This window comes from Mesoplodon mirus, assembly GCF_964341445.2.
Source record: "Mesoplodon mirus genome assembly, chromosome: 14".
Classification (NCBI taxonomy): Eukaryota; Metazoa; Chordata; class Mammalia; order Artiodactyla; family Ziphiidae; genus Mesoplodon; species Mesoplodon mirus.
In genome coordinates, this window is record NC_138990.1 from 44,435,285 (window position 1) to 44,458,957 (window position 23,673).

Here is a 23,673-nt window from a genome sequence, read left to right on the forward strand (position 1 = left end):
TGGGGAGGTGCAGGGAGCAGACTGCTGTATGCAGAGGACGGGCTGTCTCAAGGAAGACAGTTTGAAATAAGGTCCTCCTCATTACATAAGCACAGACTGGAGCGTCTGGAGCACACACAGCTGAAGGCAGTGCTGCAGTGCGCACAGCAGCTCTCCTGGCTCGCGACAAGTCACCTGTGACCCGGTTAGAGACTGCTCATCCTCCGCCCACCTGATAGGTCTGTGCCGGATGGACACACTGAAGTCAGTGCAGATGAAGCACTGCATTGAGCGACTGCACCTTGTCTCAAAGGCACAGATGGGTTGTACGTTCAGAGAGGCAGGCCCTCCCCATGGAGACCGCTGAGCACTCCACTCAGAGCAAACGCATCTAGAATAGGCAGCACAGTCAGAGGCTGGGGGAGCATCACTGCTGGAACCTAGAGATTATGGGGAACCTGAGACTCACACAGAAATCAGCAAAGGTGGAGGGACTAGTCAGGTGGCTCTGGGGGGTGGGGATAAGCTGTCCAACGAGGGTCCAAAAGAATCACGTGCCTCTGGGTTTCAGCTGCCAGAAGAGGGGCGGCGAGCCTAGAGAAGCTGGGGGAGCTTCACGACAAGCTCCTTGGTGTTTTAAAGTTTCCTGAAGCAGGACAGTGGGACCTTGTTGAAATACAACTTATTACAAAGGCCTGAACACAGCAAAGGCCAGTCACGTGTCTAACCAACAACTAAACACAATAAATGCCCTGTAACTCAGGTTCTCTGAGTACAGAGGTCCCTTGTAGTTGGAAACAATTCTGCTGGAAAGACAGAGCTAGAGAAATGTTACAATCTGAGAAGCTCTCTCCTCTGCTGGCCCTTCACTTCTTCTAAATCAGCAAAGACTCTGAGAACCTGAGAAAGCTATGTATCATGTTCCAAGAAAAGAGTTCAGAAGTTATGCTTGTAATGTCAGAGGGTTCGTGACCCCAGGAAAACAGCCTCTGTTTTAGTTCAACATTCATTACTGTATCTGAGGAGATGGAGGCCTAGAGAAGTCACAAGGTCACAAATAAATTAGTAGCAAGGGTAAGATGGGTACCTGGGTCTTCCAGTGGCCTTAAACTGCTGGGAGAACCCTAAGCACGTTGGGATCCCAAGTTTCTGAGGTCAGAAGGAACACGGGTCAGGTGAGACTCCTCACTGCCGAGGCCAACCATGATTTCTGATAGCAACATAAATTAATTCCCAACACGAGTGAGACATGTGAGAAAGGAGAATACGGTGATTCTGACTTAGTGTTTTGTTTGAGGGCAAGTCTAATATTGGAGCCAAAACAGGTACAGAGAACGCCAGAGAAGGTGACTTGAGGACACTGTGAGTGGAGATGGGGACTCACATGCTGTGGCAGAGAGCATGGCCGTGCAGGGGCAGAGGCGCTGTCTGCAGTAGGAAAATGACGGATATACAGTCCTGGGCTGTGCTCAGCCAGCCCCAGCAGGGTGCCTGGCGCACAGTAGGGGCTCCATAAATACTATTTCCTTCCTTTCTTTTTCCTGATGGAACAGGTATGAATTTTTTTTATCTCGATTATCGTCAGGTAATCAAACCCAGGGAGGCTTATGGCAAAAAGCCTGATTTTGAGAGTTAATGCCCTCGCCAGAGCACTGTTAACGGCATCCCCTCCACACACACACCCGACGAAAACTCTGAGCTAAGCGGTTATCATGGTAACAGAAGGAGACACTTGAGTCTCCATTTTTCTCTCTCTGATTCATGGACACCTGCCAGGTAGCAGATGGCCTGTGTGGACAATTACCTTCATTTTCCTGCAATGTATTTAAATTAAACAAACTGGCCTCTTTGCTGCCGATTTTCAGAGGCCCGTTCGGAAAAACAACAACAAAAAACCCAGAAAAACAATGTTGGGAGAAAGGAGCTGCAAGTCTGAAATTTAGATGAGGCAACCGTGAACATACAGAGAACTGGGATGTATACAGAATGGACTTTGTACATTTTTTTTCGTCAACAAAAGGTAAAAAAACAAAAAACCCCACAGACTATTTTGAGCTGCTGCAGGTGGTGGCTCTGCTAGGAAAATGCAGCTGTCTCATCAAATGTGGAAGTAAAAGGAGAGAGAGAGGATTATCTGACGCTGTACTGTCTGTCCTGCTGCAAGATTTGAAAATAATTGCCTAACGTGACAAGAGTTAAGACTGCTGGGAGTTAGGCCCAGGGGTGGAAGTGAGCACACAAGGAGAACAGGGGTGGAGGAGATGAGAAAGGCAGTCACGTGGCAGTGAGCAAAGCAGCAGCCGCAGTTCCCTCTGGGGCGAATTAGAAACAGGTAAAGAACACGCCTGGAGACCTTCTTCTCTCCCCAAAGTGTCCACCTCTGAGGTAAAGTGCGGTGCAGCTTTTAAGGATGAACTTGGCTTCTAAACACCCAAGAGAAGGGCCGAACAGTTCTATGATGTCTCTCTTCTCTCACCACCGTTAATACACATTTATCTATCGTGTGTGTCTGCTGGAAGGAGAGGGGCCACCAAAAAGTCTGCCTTGAGGTCCCTCCTCAGAGGGCTGACACCTGTCTGTTCCCACATCACTTCAGGAAACTCAGGGCTTACCCATGGCCTGTGACTCCCTGCGGTGGCTCTCAGGTGTCACTCCCTGTGGGGTTACTGCTATGGACGGGAAACAGCACTGGCAGGACTGCTGGGGGTTTCGTGATCACACTGTTGGCAACGGGGAGAAGGTTTTGGTTCTCAGTCTCCATGATTCTGCCCCTATTCAAGTCAAACTAAATTATATAGAAGACAAAGCTTACCCGAGCCTGAAAGAGCTGGGGGGGGCAAGATGTCTAGGTATCTTTCTCAGTGGAAGGAGGAAAGCGTGTTAAGTTCCTAAGACTGTCTCAGAAGAACAACCTCTTAAAGCTCACCATAAACCCGAAGATCAAAAGAAAGCTGAAATTTAAACTTTTAGATAGGGAAGCTCATAAATTCCAAGACTAGAATTACCCTCTTTCTGTTTGTTTCCCCTAGTTTGCCCAGCTCTATTTGAAAATGGTATCCCCTTAGTTCTCACTGCAGGATTTCAAAGCTAGTTCTCAGCAAAATGATCGGGGACCTCACTGAGGGGAAAATCCCTATAAAATGAATACCAAACACTCAGATTGCATGCTAGAAACCAAGAGGACAGGATTCCAGGAGAGCATGGTCCTTAATTCAGACATGGATTCAATGATGGGGCAGGCAGCCTGAACCTATCAATGATATTTTAAAGTCCAATGAGTCAAACTTAAATGCTGCTTATAGGTAAGTAAGTAAAACTTGTATGATGAGGTGTGGCACCTGATCCAGCACCACCACTCTTTGTTGAGTCCCTGTTCTATATAATAAGGTGATTAGAGTCCAGGCTTTGCAGTCAGATGGACCTAGTTTGGATTCCAGCTCTGCCATTTACTAGCTGTGTGACCTGAGGCAACTTCCTTGACCTCTCTGAGGCTCAGATTCTTCATATGTCAAGTGGAGATAAGAATATCTTCATGGGTTGGTGAGGATGTACATAAAGTGCTTCACATGCTGGCCCAGTGGGGTACTACCTGCCATGATTCCACTTTGAAAGGTGCAAAGTAGGGGTATGAAGGGGCAAGGTCTCCACTCTCAGCAGGCTCACAGCCTCCTAGGCAGTTCGGCATGTACGCAGCTAGCATACAAAGGAGGATGAAATCCGTACCGTAGCGGAGGTGCAAAGGCAAAGGAGCACAGAGGCGAGAGAGTTTAACTCTGACCTTCTGGAACAGGGTAAGGTTTCACAGAAGAGGTGGCATCTCAGAGTGTCTTGAGGGGTATAATTTCAATAGGCAGAAGCGGCTCGGGAAGGGCAATCCGGGTGAGGAAAGGGCATGACAGAAGCACCATGAGAGAGGAAGCTGTGTGTGTGTGCTGCGGGGCAGGGGAGGAGCACGTGGGGACACTAGTATGCAGGGAGCACAGAAGATATGTGGTGGGAAAGAGAAGCGTGGGCCGCAATCATCCAGAGCCTTAAATAAATGGTCATCAAGTTTATTTACTAGGCGATAGATGGGCAAACTATAGCCCGTGGCCAAATCCAGCTTGCCACCTGCTTTTTTACAGTCTGTGAGCTAAGAATGGTTTTTACATTTTTAAATGGTTTTATTTTAAATGGTTATATAAGTCCTTACATAATACCTCTGATTTGGTTCGCAAAGCCTAAGATGCTTACTACCTAACCCTTTAAGAAAAAGCTTGCTGACCCCTGCTATAGGCAATGGCAGAGGGAGCCCGTGAAGACTTCTGAGGAGGGAGTGGTGTGGTCAGTCTGATCTGATTTAGGAATCTGGCTCCGGGGCAAAGTGAAGGAGGGACTGAGAAGCAGGAGGCAGGAGAGAGGGAGACCAGGTGACAGATGACGGAGGCTGGAATGGAGAATGGTGATAGGAATTGGGAGGAGAGAGACACAAGCAAGCTTTTGGAGAATAAGTTGACTAGACTGTGACAACTGAGTGGGGAGAGTAGGGGACTGGAAGAGAGCATGCATGTAGGGAGTGCTGGCAATGATGTTAACAGAAGCAGGACATAGGGACAAAGGGGTGATTTGTGGGGGAAGGTGACTGGAAATCTTTTACCATCCATCCCATATCTAAACCACAGAATAAGGGATGCTGAGAATGCCCCAAGGGCTCAGACTGGTATCACAGAGAAAGGTTCTCTGATCCTACCTCCCTGACCAGGGATCCAACCAGTGCCCCCTGCAGTGGAAGTGCAAAGTCCTAACCACTGGACCACTAAGGAATTCCTGAGCAGTGGTTCTTCACTGGGGATAATTTTACCTGCTAGGAACCTGGTGTGGGTGTCAGTGTGGGTGTGGGAGCATCACTGGAATTTAGTAGGTAGAGATCAAGGATGCTGCTCGACATGCTGCAATGCATAGAACACCCCTCCGCCCCAACCCACCAAAAAAAAAAAAAAAAAGTAATCTGGTCCCAAATGTCCATAGTGCTGAGGATGAAAACCCGGCGGAGGGTGACAGAGTTACGAGGTCCTAAAGTTGGTGGCCTGTCCAGGGCTTCTTCTCCCAGGTGGTGAGCTGCTGTAGAAGGAAAGACAGGCCACCAGTAGCCTCAGATCAGGTTAGAAACTTCAAGGGGCCAAGAATAAACTCTGATAATCTTCTGCACATTTGAGAGATGTCCTGGGGACAGCTAGAGGCCTGACAGTCTCCTAGATTCTCTCTTGGTTTCCTGAGGTCTGAGCTGGTTAAATACAGGAGGTGAAATTTGAAATGTGAAAGCAATGAATAAACAGTGAATGTCATATATATTAATTAGAATACATAATAATAAAAGCACTGAAGGATTTATGGTTAGCCAGCTTTGTAGGGCAGTAGTGAGTTGGCATGGATTCTTATTAAAGGTACCTGTCTAGCTGCAGGTAACTGTCTTTCTGCATTGCCTCTAATTTTATTTTTTATTTATTTATTTATTTATTTTATTATTTATTTATTTATTTTGGCTGCGTTGGGTCTTTTGTTGCTGCACACGGGCTTTCTCTTGTGGTGAGCGGGGGCTACTCTTCACTGCAGTGCACGGGCTTCTCATTGCGATGGCTCCTCTTGTTGCGGAGCATGGGCTCTAGGCACGCAGGCTTCAGTAGTTGTGGAATGTAGGCTCAGTAGTTGTGGCACACGGGCTTAGTTACTCCCTGGCATGTGGGATCTTCCCAGACCAGGGCACGAACCCGTGTCCCCTGCATCGGCAGGCGGACTCTCAACCACTGCGCCACCAGGGAAGCCTGGCAGGCAGATTCTTAATCATTGCTCCACCAGGGAAGCCCCATTGCCTCTAATTTTCTAAAACACGCTTCTATATTTCTTTCTTCTCCCCTCTCTCTTTTTTTTTAAAGCACTGGGCATCTATACTGCAGCTCTAAATGGGAGTAATTCTACTTGCCAAATTATGATTAGCAGCAAATGGAGAAGAGTGCAAAGGAGTCTATCATATCCTTTATAATACGCTTCTTTGGCTGAAATTAAGCAGATGTTCACTTCAGTTAAGGACTCTAGGCCAGGAAGCTCCCTACCTTGGCACTGCTGTTAATTTGGAACATCAGAACCAGCCTGAGGTCAGCTATAAAACCCTAGAGACTGGCACAGCATCAGGATTCGAGGAAATGCCTACAGGTGCTCTCCAAGTGGAGGGTCACAGATCCAATCTCATGCCAACTGAGGATGCTGTGTGAGGTCTAAAAGAAACAGAGTGGGAGGCATGGCCCAGAATCCTAGAGATGAGCCAAAAGAGAGGGCATCATGGAAGCAGCTGATGTTGTTTTCTTAGGATGCTTTCTTTTGTCTGGAAAAGTGGGAGGTAGATGGTTGACATGAATAAACCCTGGGGAAGGAGTTGGTTAGAAAACCCACACAATGAATCGAGGGCCAGAGGATTTCAAAGTCACAAAAGGAAACATCAGTCAAATGAGCCCAGTTGGATTTCTGCAGACCCTTCCTGGTTCATAGCCTTTCCCCAATATATCGATTGGTATCAGTGATGAAAGTATCAAAGAACTGTGGATTGGAAATTTATAGATGAGGAAACTGAGGTCTGTAAAGGTTATATACATGGTGAGATAGAAAAGAAATGAGGATTTGTCAACAAGGTGCCATGAGTCAGAACAATCTATTCATACATAACCCAATAAGGCAGACTGAAGATATAACTCCTTCCTTTGTTGAGGTGAAACCAATGGGGGTGGGGGTGAGGAGGCTGGACAAGACAAAATCAATTTTTCAGAGCTGTCTACACTCTGCCATACTGAAAATTTCCTTTCCAAGGTTGCTGACAACTTCCTTATTGTCAAATCCTTGTCTTATTGCCTTATTAACTTTCTCCTTGAAACTTTCTGGTTTTTCATGAGAACCCACAATCCTACCTCCTACCTCTTCTTTCTTCATTTTGTCCACTATGGGTTTTCCCTACGGCCCATGTTTATGGTTTCAACACTAATTTTATGTTGAAGACTTCCAAATATACATTGCTAGCCCTGTTTCCCCACTAAATTTCCAGCTGCCTATCCCTAAATATCTAATAGACCAGACACAGAGCTTGACTGCCTGCCTATTCTATGTAACTCGGTACGTTCAAAATCAGATCAAAGTCCCCTTTCTATATCTCACATCATCTCCCCAGTTTCGTTTTTCCAGCCAATTTCCCAGGTTCCTGGGCTCAAAACTTAGAAGTCATCTTCTTTTCTGCCGATGCTTTGCTGAGACCCAGATTGTAGAGACCCAGATTGTAGTATTCTGGGGGGAGATACTGTGTCCTAGGAATTCATATTCCTCTAGTGGATGGTGACTATCTCCAGCTTCGTGTGTAGAGGCTTTTTCCCAGAGACCCTGGTGTATATTTTTCATATGTTGTATGCATTCTGGTCAGAAGAGGAAAAGACATAAATACAGTACAGGGGGAAATAAACAAGCAGGTAAGGCAATCTCTCAGCTCGTGATTGATGAGAGTGATGAAGAACATTGGGGGTGCTGCAAAGACCCAAAAGCTATTTCCTCTATATTTTCAGACTATACACTCCCTCTAGGTGTTCAAGGAGTTTTGGGGGAGTGAAATGCAAGTGGCTATTTTTCAATATTGCTATGACATTTCCTCTTTTGGAGAAAACAAACAACCCCCCCCAACAAGCTACCAGGTCCCTATAGTGAGTACAAGAGCCAAGACTGATGAATGAGCATACTTTGTAGACTTTCATGAGGCCACCTATGGGCAGCCAAAGTCCATGTATACGGACTAGGACTGGGCCAGGCTAGGCTAAAGGTTTGGGGGCACAGTCACAGAGTACAGCACATTGATCTTTGTTTACCAAAATCCACTGGTGCAGCTTGCAAACTTGGGAGGGCAGCAGTGGTGCCTAAGCCTCCAGATATCACTGACCTGGCCTCTGTTTCTGTATACAGGGCATCAGGCCAACCATGAAATAATGATCATACTATTTGAGGGTGGGATTTGTGCAGGATTTCTCTTTTGATCCTCCAAAAGGACAAGCTCACCCACTGCTCACTTTAACATATGTAGTAAGACATTGCTGAAGACAAAAATAAATAGCAATCCTTTGCTTTTCAGGAAGCAGTAGACTCAGGCTTCTATTTCAGAGTATGGTGGGACCAAGGAATCCAGAAAATTTTAGGGCGGCATGTGAATCACTTCCCAATGGGATTGTGTCCAAAGGTTAAGTGAACCAAGAGGAAACCTGACCCAGGAACACATCAAGGGGTTTACCAGTAATCTCTTTAATGGACAAAGAGGAGATTTTTATTTGTTGTTGTGTAGGTTTTTTTTTTTTTTTTAAGTACTTTCTCTGAAACTTACAAAGTTAACATTCATGAGGTTTGTCATGGAGGCCTCATGGGTCAACCTGGCTAACTAAATGCTGAGTGCCCTTCCTCTGAGGCATATTTGGTGAAGCCGCAGTCAGAGATGGGGGTTTCTGACAGCCAGCCCACACCATGCTTTCTTTGGTTGAGCTGTGGTGGGGTGTTTGGCCAGTTCTGGAAATCAGAAAGGGCGTGGGGCAAGATCCACTTGATATCCCAACTGGCTGAAGTAGAAAGAGAGGTCCCAAGTGTGGCCATGTTCTCTTAGTGGAATCCCAAGATTCCTCCAATTACATAATTTTCAGAGTACCACCTATATTACCCTCTGGACCACCACCCTACGAACCTGGATCAAGGCCACCCCTGTGGGAGCCCCCTATCCTTATTCATCACTGTCTACAGTCTAGTACGGAGTCTTTAACTCTGATGTTGATCTGTATATAAAAAGTAATGATCTTTTTTTTTTTTTGACCGGCCGTGTGGCATGTGGGATATTAGTTCCCCGACCAGGGATCAAACCCGTGCCCTCTGCAGTGAAAGCCCAGAGTCTTAACCACTGGGCCACCAGGGAAGTTCCAAAAAGTAATGATCTTCTAATAGGAGGAAACGGAGGAATGTTTAAAGAAATACATCCCTCATGAATAAACTGAAACCTTGCCTTGGATAGCTCATTTTAGTTTGTATCAGCAATCCAGCAGTGAAATTTTATGGTACGTTGAGTCTCTGGGAAAAATGGAACCCTAAGGTGTCCCTAGAATAAATTTGTACATTGGAATCCCTCCAGACTAGGGCTGGGATATTGTTTGACCTTGGGGGAGTAGCCCACAGCTCAACAGTAAGCACCACTGCCATCAGGGTCCTCACCAGTCTGTTGTTACTTTAGTGTACCCCTCTGTATACATTTCTCGTTGTGGGCATTGGGTTCTTACTGAGAAATGCTCAAAATATTTTCAAATGATACAAATAACTATAGATATCCTGCATTTTGTAGATTATCTGTGCTAAAAAAAAGAGGATGATTTTACTCTACATAACATATCTGTTCTTCAGACAGAAATAATAATAGAGTTAATAATAATACTAATATATTAGCTTGGTCTTGCTATTCTTTTGGTAACACTGAAATTTGTTTTTCTGATTCTTTTTATAAAGGACATTTCTAACCATCGTTTAGTCTCTTGAATAGATCTACCTATTATATGGGAGTACCTTGAGCAAAATTATTGCCTTAGGTACTCGAACCAGTTATGTCCCTTACAATGAATAAACTTATGAATTCACATTGTTTTTAAGTTAAAATCTTATAATAGCAGTTTTCATTCAGCCACTATTTATTGAGTATCTGCCATGTGGCAGGCACTGGGCTAGCAGCAAGGGGATACAGTAGTAAAAAAGGCAGACAAGGTCTTTTAATTACAGTCTGACGATTATCATGGGCCTGATTAACACTGACTTAACCGATACAATCTAATTCCTGAGCCTGTTAAACTGTAGGGTATGTCATGGGTCGAACAGTCACTCAGTGAAGTCTTATCTGAAATAGCCAGGCAGTTCTGCCCTTAATTATAAGGAGGGAGGGAGGGAGAAAGGAAAGACAGAAGAATTATCAGCTGAGGTACTAATGTCACTAAAGCACTGGAAAAGTGGCTGAGCTTGAAGGTAGAACCACAGCCCCGAAGTCACAGTTAAAGTCACAGTTATTGCCCATTTCCCTCAAATTTCCCCAATGCCAAAATAATCCCTGAAAGGGAATGAAGAAGGCAAACTGCATAAAAAGTTCTCTATAATGGATTTACAGAGCTAGTTTGGGGAAGATGTCTAGTAAATTCTTCATTTAAAAAGTCTTACAATTATTTTATGACTCATATAGGGTAATACATTTTGATAGGGAAGAAATTAAACTATACCAGCCAGAATCTGGGAGGAAGAAAGGGTTACGACTTAAGCTCTGTGGTAAATACCTTTTGGTGCCTCACGCGGTAATGATATAGATTAAAGCAGACGCTTGAGTTCTAAAGCTTTATAGTCTTTCCAGCTGTACATGTTAAAAATGTTGAACTAAGCAAAGCCATTCAGTTCACATTTGAGCCTCATTGCTGAGCCTTAGGTGGGTACAGTTTAAACCTGTGATGTGGACAGAGGAAATTTCTACCTATATCCACAGAGCAGAATGTCTTACCTCACCATAGTGGGGAAACATGAGCGAAAAACAATTTGTACAAATTCATGCTCTGGACGGTCCCCTGGGACAGTGAGGACTAGAACATGAGCTCAGGACCTCAGCCACCGAGAACTCCCAACACACGCACACAAGCCACCGAGAACTCCCAACACACACACACCAGCGGTTCGTTAGTGGCAGGCTTCAGTGATCTGGGTGTAGCTTCTCGTTTTGCCAACCTCAAGGGGAAGTTGATCTCACACACAATCAAAGGTCACTGGAATGATCATGTTGTTATTTAATCCCCTGTCTGTTCAAGATCAGCTTTAAATTGACCTGAAATAATATGACAGCAGTGATAATTTCTGGTTCTTGGAGTACATAGTAATCCATAAAATTTAAAAAAATTGAAGTGTCTCTTGGAGGCCCTTACTGCTGCCATTAACATAAATATCCATAATGTTTGCCCTCCTCTGAAAGGTATTCTCAGGTGGGGTGTGGGTGTGCCCGATTACATGCTTTGCTCTGAGCTGGCCCATTCACAGAGGGATCATGAGATGCTAGTCCTGGTGGACTGCTGGAGGAAGTTCCCAGCAAGTGGTTTACCTGTAAAGCACATCTCTGGGGCACAGAGGGATGAATAAAAGGAGGGGAATGCCGGTGCCAGAAACTACAGGTCAGGTGATACCCTGATCTGCAGGAAGGGTGTGGTCACAGCAAGGCGATGAGGCTGTCAGGGAAAGGAGGGGAGAAGGGAACAGGAAGAACAGATATTTTCTTTCCCTCCCGCCAACACAATCTCACTCATCCTCTGGTTTGTGGCAGGCATTACCAGTACTTGCTTCTCTACTTCTTCTAAGCAAACTGGAGGATTATACTTCCCTGCCTCCACTGAAGTTAAGTGTGGTCATGTGCCTTGCTTTGGCCAATGAAATGGAGTGGAAGTGATGTGTGTCACTTCCTGGCAGAAGCATTTAATGGCTGGGCTTGACTTTCCATCCTGGTTTTCTCCTGCTTTGCCCATGTGAATGTACCTATTGATACAAAAGTGCCATAAGATCAAAGTAATAAATTATGTGTGAATGAGGAAAAAACAAAACCAAATAAAGCACAGACAAAAATAAAATTTTGTTACATTAAAGTCATTGAGATGTACGGGTTGTTAGCCTACCCTGACATCATGCTCTGTCTTCTTTCCCTCTTCCTGACAGTCTCCGTTCCTCTTCTCTTGCCTCCTCCCCTCCTTACCCATCTCTTCCTTCCTTTCCTCTCCCTTTTACCCTATGACTCCATTGCTTTCCTAACTGGAAATAATAGAAAATATAATGCTTTATATTCCTATTCTTAATCTGAAACATGGATACACTTGTTTTTTGAAATAAGAAATGAGTACATTTTTTGAATTACACATTTCACATTTCTTTCTTTAAAGAGAGGCCCTGAGGTAAATTAAAAATCAGCTTTAGTTTGTGTGAAAAATGTATGCTTTGAAAACCTTACTATATGATATAAACATATAGTCTTATCATTGTGGATAAGCCCTCAATTGATTTTCCTGCGTGGGTTAGTGGCTGTCAGGGAAAATAAAAACAAACATAAACTTTCCCTAAACACCATGCAGCTCAGAAAAACCAGAGGTCCCTCTGGAGTGGGCTTTGAACAGGAAATCACTTACAGCATGATCGGTCACTTAGTTTTCATTGGTAACTTTGTTAAGAAGGCTACTGGAGCTGGAACATCCAGAAGACTGTTCAAGACTAAAGGACATCTAACGTTATCAAAAGAACGACTCATTTTCATGCACAGTCATTCATGACATCGTATTTAACCCTGAGGTCACTCCCACCACCCTGAAAATTGTTTCAAGCAATTAAAGTCAGCCTAATCATGAAGCAGCAGAGAATGTAAGTGCAGGAAAATGTAACTGTAGCCTGGCTAGTCATGCATATTTAAATAAACACAACAGATGTGTACTTTGAAAACAAATTCAACAAGCTCTGGTTTCAAATAAGAACATGCTCTACTAGGTAAACATGACGTGGCCTTTTAGGCCATTTTACAACACCACGGAGAGAACTGCTAAGGGTTTTTTTTTTACACATAACCAATTCCGCAGAGATGATCTTGGTAGAGGGAGGAGAGGAGAAAGTATGAGGAAAAGAAGAACATGCAAAAGAAGCAAGAGTCAGGTGGAGAATTCTGAAGTTCACTTACTGCCTGCTTTTGCTCTTCCTCCTAGAGGTGGTGAAGACGAAAAACGGTAGAGGGGAAAAAGGAGAGAAATTAATGCCCATCACCACGAACAACTGGAAAAAAATGACAGAAAAGGGCAAACCAGGCCAGGCCCATGGGTTTAGAGATCCAAGGGCCTGACCACCATCAGAGCATCATCAGTTGGACAGAGCAAATGGCAAGCCTCTGCCCCATCCAGTTCTTTAAATGCTAACTTCTAGAGTTAGAAGGAAAGAACTTTATAAACCCTCTAGTCCAACTTCCCCTTTTATACACGAAAAAGCCCTAGAGAGCCTGACTTGCCCAAGGTCATATCACTATTTAGGGTAAACTGAAAGAAGCAGCTCAACCATGACTCAAAAGCTCTGTGATCACTCTGTTTCACGATTCACAATATCCACATATGTTAGGTAAATTTCTCTAAGTCAGTGGTTCTCAAAGTGCAGAACATAGATAGACCAGTAGCAGCAGCATCTGGAAACTTGTCAGAGATGCATGCTTTGCCCCGTCTCCCCCTAGACCAATGGAATCAAAACTCTTGGGGGTGGGGGCAGCACTGTTTCATGAAACTTTCAGTGGATTCTGAATCCTGCTAGTTTGAGAACCACTGCTCTTAAGAACTTCCTAGAAACTGGAAATTCCATCTGACTACAGATTCTCTTATTTAGTCCCCTGTCTTCCACTTTTGGAGCTTTTGGCTGCTGTGTGGTTCTTTTCAAGGATGCACATACATCCCCTTCCCCCTATAAACCGGAACTGTTTCAAGGCCCTAAGAGGCTTTTCAAAAAGAATTCTTGACCCTTGTGTCCCATTAGTTGAACAAAGGTTCGTTTAATGCTCCCTATGCATGAAGCACTGGAAACATGAAGGTAAGACATGGTCTCTGTCTTTCAGAGCCTTATGACGGTGCTCAGAGCAGGCCCTTGCTAACTCTCAGCTCTCAGAATGCACCTCTAGACACTGAAGAAGGAAGCACGATGAAGATGAGATAAACACTTCCGAGTTCCTCTCTCCTCAGTCTTGTGCTTCTTAGTTACTCTGTCTTTTAATGGGTCTCTTTGTTTCCTTTTTCTGTGCCTCATCATGGGTAACTGTGGTCAGGACGCCTCTGCTCTTTGCCCCAAATACACAGATCTAAAATCTGTTGCAATGGTTCTATTTAAATTGGATCCATCCGTGCAGACTGCCTTTACTAAACATGTGTGTAGGAAGTCTTGGGAATGGATGAGTGCTTCTCAGTCTGCAGATCTGGGTGCAATGGAGAGAATGATTTCAGTAAAGCCAAGGAATTACGAAAGGGAGAGGGAAAGTAAGAATTTGGAGAAAGTCATTTTATTCCCGCAAGGGAGAGACATGCACTAGAAATTAAATGGGCACCAAGAAATCTCTTGAGGAGACTCCCAACTCAGCACCAGAAGATGTTCTTCATTATCAAAACCAGCTGCTAGATGCTTGGCCAAACCTAATATCACAGGCACCCTGGCAAAGAGGGCCCTGTGCGTTCACTGAGTTAGCCTGAAGGAGTTAGCATCTTTTAGCTTTTGCGTCTGGCATGCATGGCTCCAGTGAGAAGGGGTTAGAGTTTTACAGTTGGGAAGTGATCTCCCTGCCTAGTCAGGCTTCCCTGAGGCAGAACACTTTTCTTCCATTCACTAGGCAAAGCAACCAGCCGTAGAATTGTTATTAAACAATTAAAAATGTGTTTTTATTGCTGGCACTAAATGTTGAAATGGAAATTGGTAGGGGAGGGATGGGGCAATCCTGACAAGCTGGAATTGCATTTGAGATCAAAAGACCAGTATGTAATTTCTTAGAACTGTTTCTAAAACACCTCCCTATTTTCACTGTTTTCTCCAGGTTTGGTATTGGAGACAATATTACCTTGGTTCAACAGAATAGAAAAATTCAGTGCTCGCTTCGGCAGCACATATACTAAAATTGGAACGATACAGAGAAGATTAGCATGGCCCCTGCGCAAGGATGATATGCAAATTCATAAAGCGTTCCATATTTTTTTAAAGCAATTATACTCCAATAAAGATGTTTAAAAAAAAAAAAGAAAAATTCAGAAGGCGATGTTTCATGTTTGTACATTTGGTGACTTTGCTGTATATAGTTTATCCATTGATATAAAATCATTATAATCTGCAGTAGACATGTCAGGTTAGGATGGAGAGAGTGGACAGGGCAGTGTTTTCAGGACTTACAGGCCCCCCATGTGCACTGGGATTGGGAGAGGGTGGACTTTGGCAAAGTGTTACTTAGGATGGTGTTGTATAATCCAAACTCACAAAGTTAATCAGATATACCTTTGAAGGCTTTGTCAACACAGTAAACAGGTCAGATATAAGGTCTTAGAACCTTTTTGTTATCAATTAGTCAGTTGGGGTCAGTAAACATTGACTGGTGACAAGGTATAGGAGCCAACTTGATTTAAAGGGGGTAATAATGTCTTAATTATAAAGTGCAAATCTAGGACTGCTCAAATCACCTAAACACATGGGAGACCCGTCACATTGGGGATATCTGGCTAGATGGCCAAAGTAATGCCATAGCCACTGTAGTCATCTATATAAAAAAATTTATATTCAAAACCTCATTTGCATATGAGGTTAAAATTTAAAACTACAGAATTAATCTGGTAAATGCATTTCAAAAGCAATATTGGAAAAATGGAAAATGAGGCAGAAAAATACTGGGAACGTAATTTAGAAACTAAAACACCATCACACAACTATTTCTAGATTAAATAAGAAGTCTGAGGTAGAGGTTATCCATATATACTCATTAATTAGGTGAAAAAATATAAAGAAAAGATACAGTCTGAAACATGGGTACTTGAGTGTCAGTCTACATTATGTCATTAGGAAAAAAACAACAACAATAAGAAGGTCTCTGACACTCCTTGGTGACAGGGATTGAGTCTTAGTCACCATTATACACCACATACCCTAAACATGACTCTTAATCAATGGATAAAAAGACAACATTCCTGGTTTATGTTTGCAATTCTTCTTCCCTTTCGGGATGACCTCAGCCTGTCAGGTGGGTAAATAATAAGGCTTTTAAGAACTTGGTAGGATATCCTACAAAACAGAGCAGTGGGGTCCTGGTTATTTTACAGAAATTGTAACTGTAAGACAACAGCTGGAAATACAAAGAAACTCAGGGCTTGGGAATACAGTTCGAGACATCAGCTCATTCTGCTTAGGCCTTGAATGCAAGTGTCAGAGGTACATGACAAGGTCTTAGGAATGCACATGGGACCTGAGCCAGGAACTCTAAGGAACACTGAGGGCAACCAGCTGACGGGAAAGCTTACTGTGATACTTAGGGGAAATGCATTCTGACTTCCCTTCAGTTTGCATAAACCTTTTTGCCTTTTACAAAAAGGGTACCTTCCCATCTATGTTTGGGTAATATTTGAGAACATTTTTCTGAAAGGTAGGTGAATCCCCTATGACCTTCTGTCCTGTGGGTGGACTAACCCCACAACGGCAGGGCTTTCAAAGCCCCACATGGCTCCAGATGTTACACGGGCCAAATGTATTTAAGTACCTCTCTGCTCTCTTGAGTGGCTGATTGGGTTGCTTAGCTGGATACTTGACAACTATTTGAAGGATTTGGGCCAGGTTTTACGCATAAGGTTTTCTTTAAACAAGACCCATTTAGACAAAATATTTCTCAGGAGAAATCCTGCTAACAGGGTTAATGAAGAAACACGTCCCAAAATACCCCAAATACCCAGGACCAAAGCTAGAAAAAACTCAACTCAGCTCAAGACTAAAAGAAGTGATTGTCTTGAGCAAGCCAAAAGTCAGTTTAAAACACAAACACTCCATTTACCCAAGTTGCTCAATACCCACTAGCTTTATTATTAAAGGACTGGTTTAGAATGGAGAAGTTGAAGAAAACTCTTCAAGCTGACATGTTCCTGGGCTACCCCTCCTAGTCTAGACCCTTGTCACTTCGGGTCTGGATGATTTCAATAGCTTCCTGTTCTCCTTTAGTTTCTCCTCTTCCCAACCTGCTATGTACATTTTCCTAAACTATTGTTTTCAAAACCTTTAATGACTCCACTTTATCACAGGATTAAATCTACCCCCTCAGCCTGCCTGTTGAGGTACTCTACACTGTGATTTCCATTCTGTGTCATACCATGAAATACAATGGTTTCACAGTATAGACAGACCTTAGGAATTTATAGCATAAACAAATATGTCCTGGTATTGCTGCTACAGAGCTGGGTAAATATTTCTGTTCAGTGCCAGTCAAATCATCCAGGTGAGGACATTTAAATGCCAAGTGTGCCTTTGTCTGCTCTAGGGTGTAGGGGCTGTAATATATTTTTCACTAAAAATAGATAGTGAGGCCTGAATTATTCTAGATTTATTCAAGCCCCAATATACCAAACCTAGAGCTAGCTGCTATTTTATTGTTCCTAATAGAGTAAAATTATGGATTAGAGTTGGTTGATTACTTTGGTTTGCCTCTGTAATACTTATTAAAATAGGACACAATACTTGTTACGCATTTAGGTAGAATATTTGAAACTTGTCTTAAACTTTATATAGTTGAGAAATATTCATTTCACATAGCTAATATCCGATTTATAAACATTCTTATTAATTCATAAAAGCAACTATTCAAGGACATTAGTTCCAGTTACTAATTTTTTGTAATCAGGCTTTACACTAATTTAGATAACTTTTATACTGAATTAGGTTAACTTTATGGAGGTCTACCTGAAAACTGAGTCTGGGCAGCAAGAGTTAACCTTTTAGCCTCATCCTGTCTGACATCACAGGGAGGCAGAAGCTGAAGCGCAGGTGAAGATGGACAAGAAGAGCTGGGAGGTGGGAGGAGACCTGAGCGGCTGCTGCTCTTACCTTCAACAGCTTCATCAGCCCTTCCAGCTGGACCATCAGTTCCCGCCTGCTCTCCTGCAGCGCTGACATCCTCTGCTCCAGCTCATCCTTCCTCTGCCTGTCGGAGAGGAAAAGCTCATGAGAAATGAAGAGATGGAAGGGCACTTAGATCACAAAAAGACACTGTAATTTAAAAATATTAAAAATTGTAATGTGCTACTGAACAAATATAAAAAAAAAAGAAAATGAAGATAAAATGATCCTCAAAGAGTCGTCGAAGGTCAGATGAAATGGGTTTTAGACCTGATTCTGTTACTTCCAGTGTATGAGATGCTGAGCAAATCATTTAAGTTCTGATACTGGATATATAAAATGGTGATAATATCTGTTTTGCCCACTTTTCTTTACTGCTGTGAGAATAGTATGTAAAAATGCTTTGGAGGGCTTCCCTGGTGGTACAGTGGTTAAGAATCCACCTGCCAATGCAGGGCACATGGGTTCGAGCCCTGGTCCGGGAAGGTTCCACATTCCGCGGAGCAACTAAGCCCGTGCACCACAACTACTGAGCCTGTGTGCTGCAACTACTGAAGCCTGTGCATATAGAGCACGTGCTCCGCAACAAGAGAAGCCACCGCAATGAGAAGCCCACACACCACAACGAAGAGTAGCCCCCACTCGCCGGAACTAGAGAAAGCCCACGTGCAGCAACGAAGACACAACGCAGCCAAAAATAAATAAATAAATAAATAAATAAATAAATTTTTAAAAAATGCTTTGGAAAGTATACATTGCCATACAGTGAAAAAGTATTGTTAATATTATTAAAGTGATTTAAAAAATTCTTTAGGAAGCCAAATGCCTCACTTATACATAAAACTAGTCCAAATTTAAATTACCAGTGGAAAAACATGTATGAAAACTGCTCAGGGAAGACAGGGTTCAGGAGTCAGTGCTTCCAGAACCACACATCAAGTTCAAAAAGTATGACAGACATCAGGACGACTCTGTGTCTAAGAGAAATCTGAGGACAGATTTCTGTTTCCCTGAGGACAGATTTCACGTCATCAAGTCTAGCTCAATCTGTCCGAAACCAAACTTGAGACTTTCCTCCCTAAATGGTTCTCTTCTCAATTTCCCTCTCTCTCCTACTTTTTCTTCTATCTGTCATGGCTGAAAAACTCAGTCCTCTTTGATACTTTCCTGTTCATTCCCTATATTCAATCAGTCACCCAATTCAGATGATTCTTGGAAATCACATGTCTATCTTTCTATTCCCACAGGTTAAATAAAAGATAGTGTTAATTTTAGTGACACCTATTTCCTTTGTTTTTCAACATGGTTGTTAGAAAAATTTTGGTACATATACGGCTTACATTATATTTCTATCAGAGAGTGCTGCTTCAGACCCTATCTACATTCCTAACCTTAGTTCCTTACTTCCCTTCCCCTTCCATGTCTGGACCTCCAGCCATGGTTCACTTTTCCCTAAGCAGACTGCATCATTTTACAAGTGAGTATTCCCTTACTCTCTTCCAAATGTTATTCACTCCTTAGTGTCCATCCCAAATGTCACTCTTTCCAGGAAGCTATTCCTGATTACTTCAGTAGGTATAGGATCCTGCTTATTTAATCACATAGCAATTGGTGCTTCTCTGTGGCACTTAATTTATTTTACCTTGTATTGCTGTCACTCCTACCATGATGCAAAATCCTTGAGGTCAGGGGATGACCTTACTCATCTTTGCATATATTTAATGATTAAGGGAATATCACGCATCCAGTGTGGACTCAATTAACATCTAGTGAACTTAATGAAATCATTATTTGAAGCCCTCCAAGGATTTCCAATGACCTATCACTTAAGGCTCTCAGAATCTGGTCTCAATTATCCAACTAATTTTATCTCCCATCATTGGCACTCTAAAGATTAATTCACTGGATGACTGAAAACAAATTCTTAGCTCCAAGACTCCTTCCCCTGTCTGAAATGTGTCATAGTTATTGGGGGATCTTGCTGAACCCCAACTCTGCTTCTAATCTTAAATGTTTTGTCCTACACGCCATTCAAACCACACCTACCTTTCATGGTCCAGCCCAAATTCCAGCACTTTCAAGGGTCAAATTGCTTCTTGCCTGTGTGTGTGTGTGTGTGTGTGTGTGTGTGTGTGTGCGCCTTTCCCTACTCACATTTCTTCTAATATCCATACTATTTATTAACATTGTACAATATTATTTAACTGACTAGCAGATTATTTTAAGTTTTGTTTCCAAAACTAGATTATAAATTTTTAAGATAGAATCATTGTCTTCTCGTCTTCATACTCCCTAAATTTCCAGTGCAGGTATAAACTCAATAAGGAGGAGTTGACTCATTCAACCTTCTAGAGAGCCTTTCTTCCCTGAACCCCCAAGCCTGGATGCAGTACTCTTTCTTTGTGCTGTGCATGATCAAATAATTATAATATGTGGCAAAAAAGAATGAACTACAGCTACATGCAACAACATGGAAGGCTCCTAAAGAGTAATATTAAGGGGGAAAAATGTCCCAGAAGACTACATGGAATACCATTTCTATAAAGCTCAAAAAACAAAAAGCAAAATTAGACACTTTATCACGTGGGCATACACACATACTTGACAATACTGTTTTAAAAAGCAAGGGAATTGGGACTTCCCTGGTGGCACAGTGGTTAAGACTCTATGCTCCCAATGCAGGGGGCCTGGGTTCGATCCCTGGCCGGGGAACTAGATCCCACATGTGTGCCGCAACAAAGTCCCGGTGCAACCAAATAAATAAATATTAAAAAAAAAAAAAAAGCAAGGGAATGATAAACCAAATTCTGGATAGAGGTTAGCTCTGTGGGGAAGGCAGAAGCAAGGAAGTGGAATAAGGGGGGCACTTTTACAGATGACATGGTTTTAGCAATATATGAATTCTCAAGTAGGATGTGAGTTCCTGGGTGTTCATTTTATCATTATGCTTCATATCTCACACATTTGTCATATATTATTATAATGACAAATATATCGTTAAAAATAATGAAGGGGAAAAGACAATCTTGGTGGTCAGGATTCATAACCAGTAACCCTAGGGATGAAATTCTCTATCTTGTTTTATTATACTAGCTGGGTATTGGCAGTTCCTGGATTCATGTATATTCATCAAAACCAGAAGGATGTCAGAACCTACAAATGAATTTTGCCCTTTATGTGTCTTGTGATAAACAGAAGTTCGTATATTAATATAGATGAATATACCAACTTCTTTCATGGCTAGTAATTCTGAGAAATTATTTTCTATTCCAAAACCCTAAAGAAACTCTCCTACGTTTTCTTCTAGAAGTTTTAACATTTTTGTCTCCGTGTTTAATCCTTTGGGTGGTGTTTTTGTATATAGTGTGATGAACAGAGCCAATATGTTTGTCCTTATGCATGACCAATTAATTCAGCAAACTTATTAAATAGTCACTCTTTTTTCAGTGGTATACAAGCTGCTTTTTTTTTTTTTTTTTGCGGTACGCGGGCCTCTCACTGTCGTGGCCTCTCCCGTTGCGGAGCACAGGCTCCGGATGCGCAGGCTCAGCGGCCATGGCTCACGGGCCCAGCCGCTCTGCGGCATGTGGGATCTTCCCAGACCGGGGCACGAACCCGTGTTCCCTGCATCGGCAGGCGGACTCTCAACCACTGCGCCACCAGGGAAGCCCTACAAGCTGCTTTTGAGATTAAATACTTTCTGATTTCTCAGGATTTAGACCTTCCTTGGATTTAGATTAAATTCCTGTTTCTTACTGCCTTATGTCACAGCGCTGGATTCAGCCCTTTGCCTACTAAATCTACAGTTTTTTCAGATCCCTCTAGCATAAAGAAGCCCTTTCAGCAATCCTAGTTCCAGCGATAGTTAAACTAAAGTGTGACAGTTTTTTGCTTTTCTAGATACGAAATAGTCACTTGTGCCTGAGCTGAGGTGGGGAAAGCAAACAGCTGTATCTTACACTGAGAGCTTAGAGTTATGCTCTACCTGAGTCAGCAGCTTTTGCTTTCCCATCCTCCCTAGTGTGACACCAACCATGCTGATATCTCAAATGTGTGACAGTGGACCTAGAGCAACCAAAATCTCAGCCCAGTTTCTAATAAATTCAGAAACTAAAATGAATTTTTAGGAGAATGGGAATCTCTGTATCTCTAATGATTTTCATCTGCGTGGTTTAAATTCTTGATGAGTTGACCTAAGCCAAAGGAAGAACTAAGAAAGGACATTTGGCTATGCAGAATCCCAGGTGACAGCACATTAAAAATCAACTGCAGAATGTCAAATGTTACAACCTAAACAGAAAAAACCCACTATTTGGAAATCCAGAGGTCTGGTGAGAATCAAGTCACTCACTTAGTTTCCATAATGTCTTCACTTACAAAGAGTATACACACATCTTTCTAAGACCGATAGGAAATAAGACCCTAATAACTTTGCTCAGATCACGCTCACGTTATACCCTCTGGAAGATGCCCTCATTCCCTCCAAAACAGCACCAAGTGGGAGCTGAAGTTGCTCTCTACCCCCAGCCTGATCCTACGTCCTTAGTCTCTTGATCCTTGAGACAGTTTATACTTATGTTGAGGTAGAAGGTACCACAGCCACGGTGCAAGGGATTCCCACTTGGTTTCACATCTCAGAGGAGTTCCCTGCTCTGCCTATGAAGTGCAGGAGAACATACTCAAAGGACAGGGAGGGCGTTACTCCTGCCAGGAGTCTCTAAAGTCAGACTAATTTGCCAGATAAGAAGATTGAGTGCAGCACAATGGTCTTCCTAAAGCAATCACAAAAGTATAAACACTGCAACTGATGTTTACCTAGTTCTGAAATGAAGGCAGGAGATTTCACAGTGATTAATAAAGGGGCTCAAACATCTGAAGCAGTAACAGAATGAGTGGAATGCTTTAGCTGTTTGTTCTAACATGACTAGTTATACCGATAAACAGATTCTAACCCACTAGTTTGGTTTCCTGAGATATGAATTCCTACTGTAGCAGATTATAACTTGGGGACAGTGGTGCAGCTTCCCCACTTACCTCAGCAGCCGCAGCTCTGCCAGCAGTGTGGGGTTCTGCTGGGCCTTCTCCGGGGTGGGCTGGGAAGCCTGCTCATGCTCCAGACGGAGACGCTGAATCTCCTGCAGGATCTCTCTAGAGAGATGGATGAAAAAGAGATGGCCACGTGCGGCTTCACAGCTCGCTCCCTCTCTTTTTTTTCCCCCTAGAAATTTTTATTCTAGTCGTGCTGCCTCTACCAATCTTGTTCTGATTGTTTCTGAATGACCAAGATGTGAAATGGACACCGTCTTAAAATTGCTGCACTCGATATTTCCTCAATGAAACAATCCTTTGCGGTAGAAAAAGTCCTACAAACCCTCTTCTCAAGAACTTGAAAAATTTCCACAGAAGAAAAATGACAACTATCAATAGAAGAGTCTGTTCCTGTCTGGGGGGAACTTGCAACCTTCTAATGCAAGTCTTGTGCTAACTCCCCTCAAGTCTTCCTCTGTCTCCCTTCTTCTCCTGAACCCCACTCCCACCCCGAGATCTGATGGTTGCCACTTCCTCCACTGTGCCTGTTACATTATGACCAATCTCCTTGTCCTGGTTTCTGCTTTTTCAGTGCACGATGGTGTGTTGTCTGGTCGCCAAGCCTGTAAATGGCTTTTCAGTGAGAGACCAGACAGTCGCGTGCTGCATCGTGGGCCAGGACAAGATGACAAGACAGAGCAAAGGCTCCTGGGAGTAGAGTGGAGAAAGGAATGGGAGGGGAACACACTGGTGGGTGAGAAAAAGAATCTACCTGAGAGCACCTGAGCGGGGTTTTGGACTACCAGAATGAACAGCAGGCAGAGATATACAAATTAGTGTCCAGGGCATGTACTGGACTTGGGCTGGCCTATCTTCACTGAGGTGGGATCTTCCTTTGTGGTCAAAACCCACCTAGACTGCAAGGAAAATGAGAATCAGATACTCACGTGATAATCTTGGGCTTCAGAAACTGGCTTGACCTCTGCA

At 43.1% G+C, this 23,673-nt stretch overlaps 1 protein-coding gene across 10 annotated transcripts in view; it reads right to left on the reverse strand.

Annotated features, from left to right (window-relative positions):
• DTNB (dystrobrevin beta) overlaps positions 1 to 23,673 on the reverse strand; it is a 280,538-nt gene that overhangs the window by 18,635 nt on the left and 238,230 nt on the right. For 9 of the 10 annotated variants that reach the window (XM_082642340.1, XM_082642339.1, XM_082642333.1 and 6 more), the window contains 3 exons: positions 22,693 to 22,806; positions 17,647 to 17,743; positions 12,740 to 12,760 (listed from right to left, as the gene is read on the reverse strand). In XM_082642340.1, the coding sequence (XP_082498466.1) occupies positions 12,740 to 12,760; positions 17,647 to 17,743; positions 22,693 to 22,806 (232 nt within the window). The remainder of the gene's footprint in view (positions 1 to 12,739; positions 12,761 to 17,646; positions 17,744 to 22,692; positions 22,807 to 23,673) is intronic. The other variant, XM_082642338.1, reaches the window with a different exon arrangement.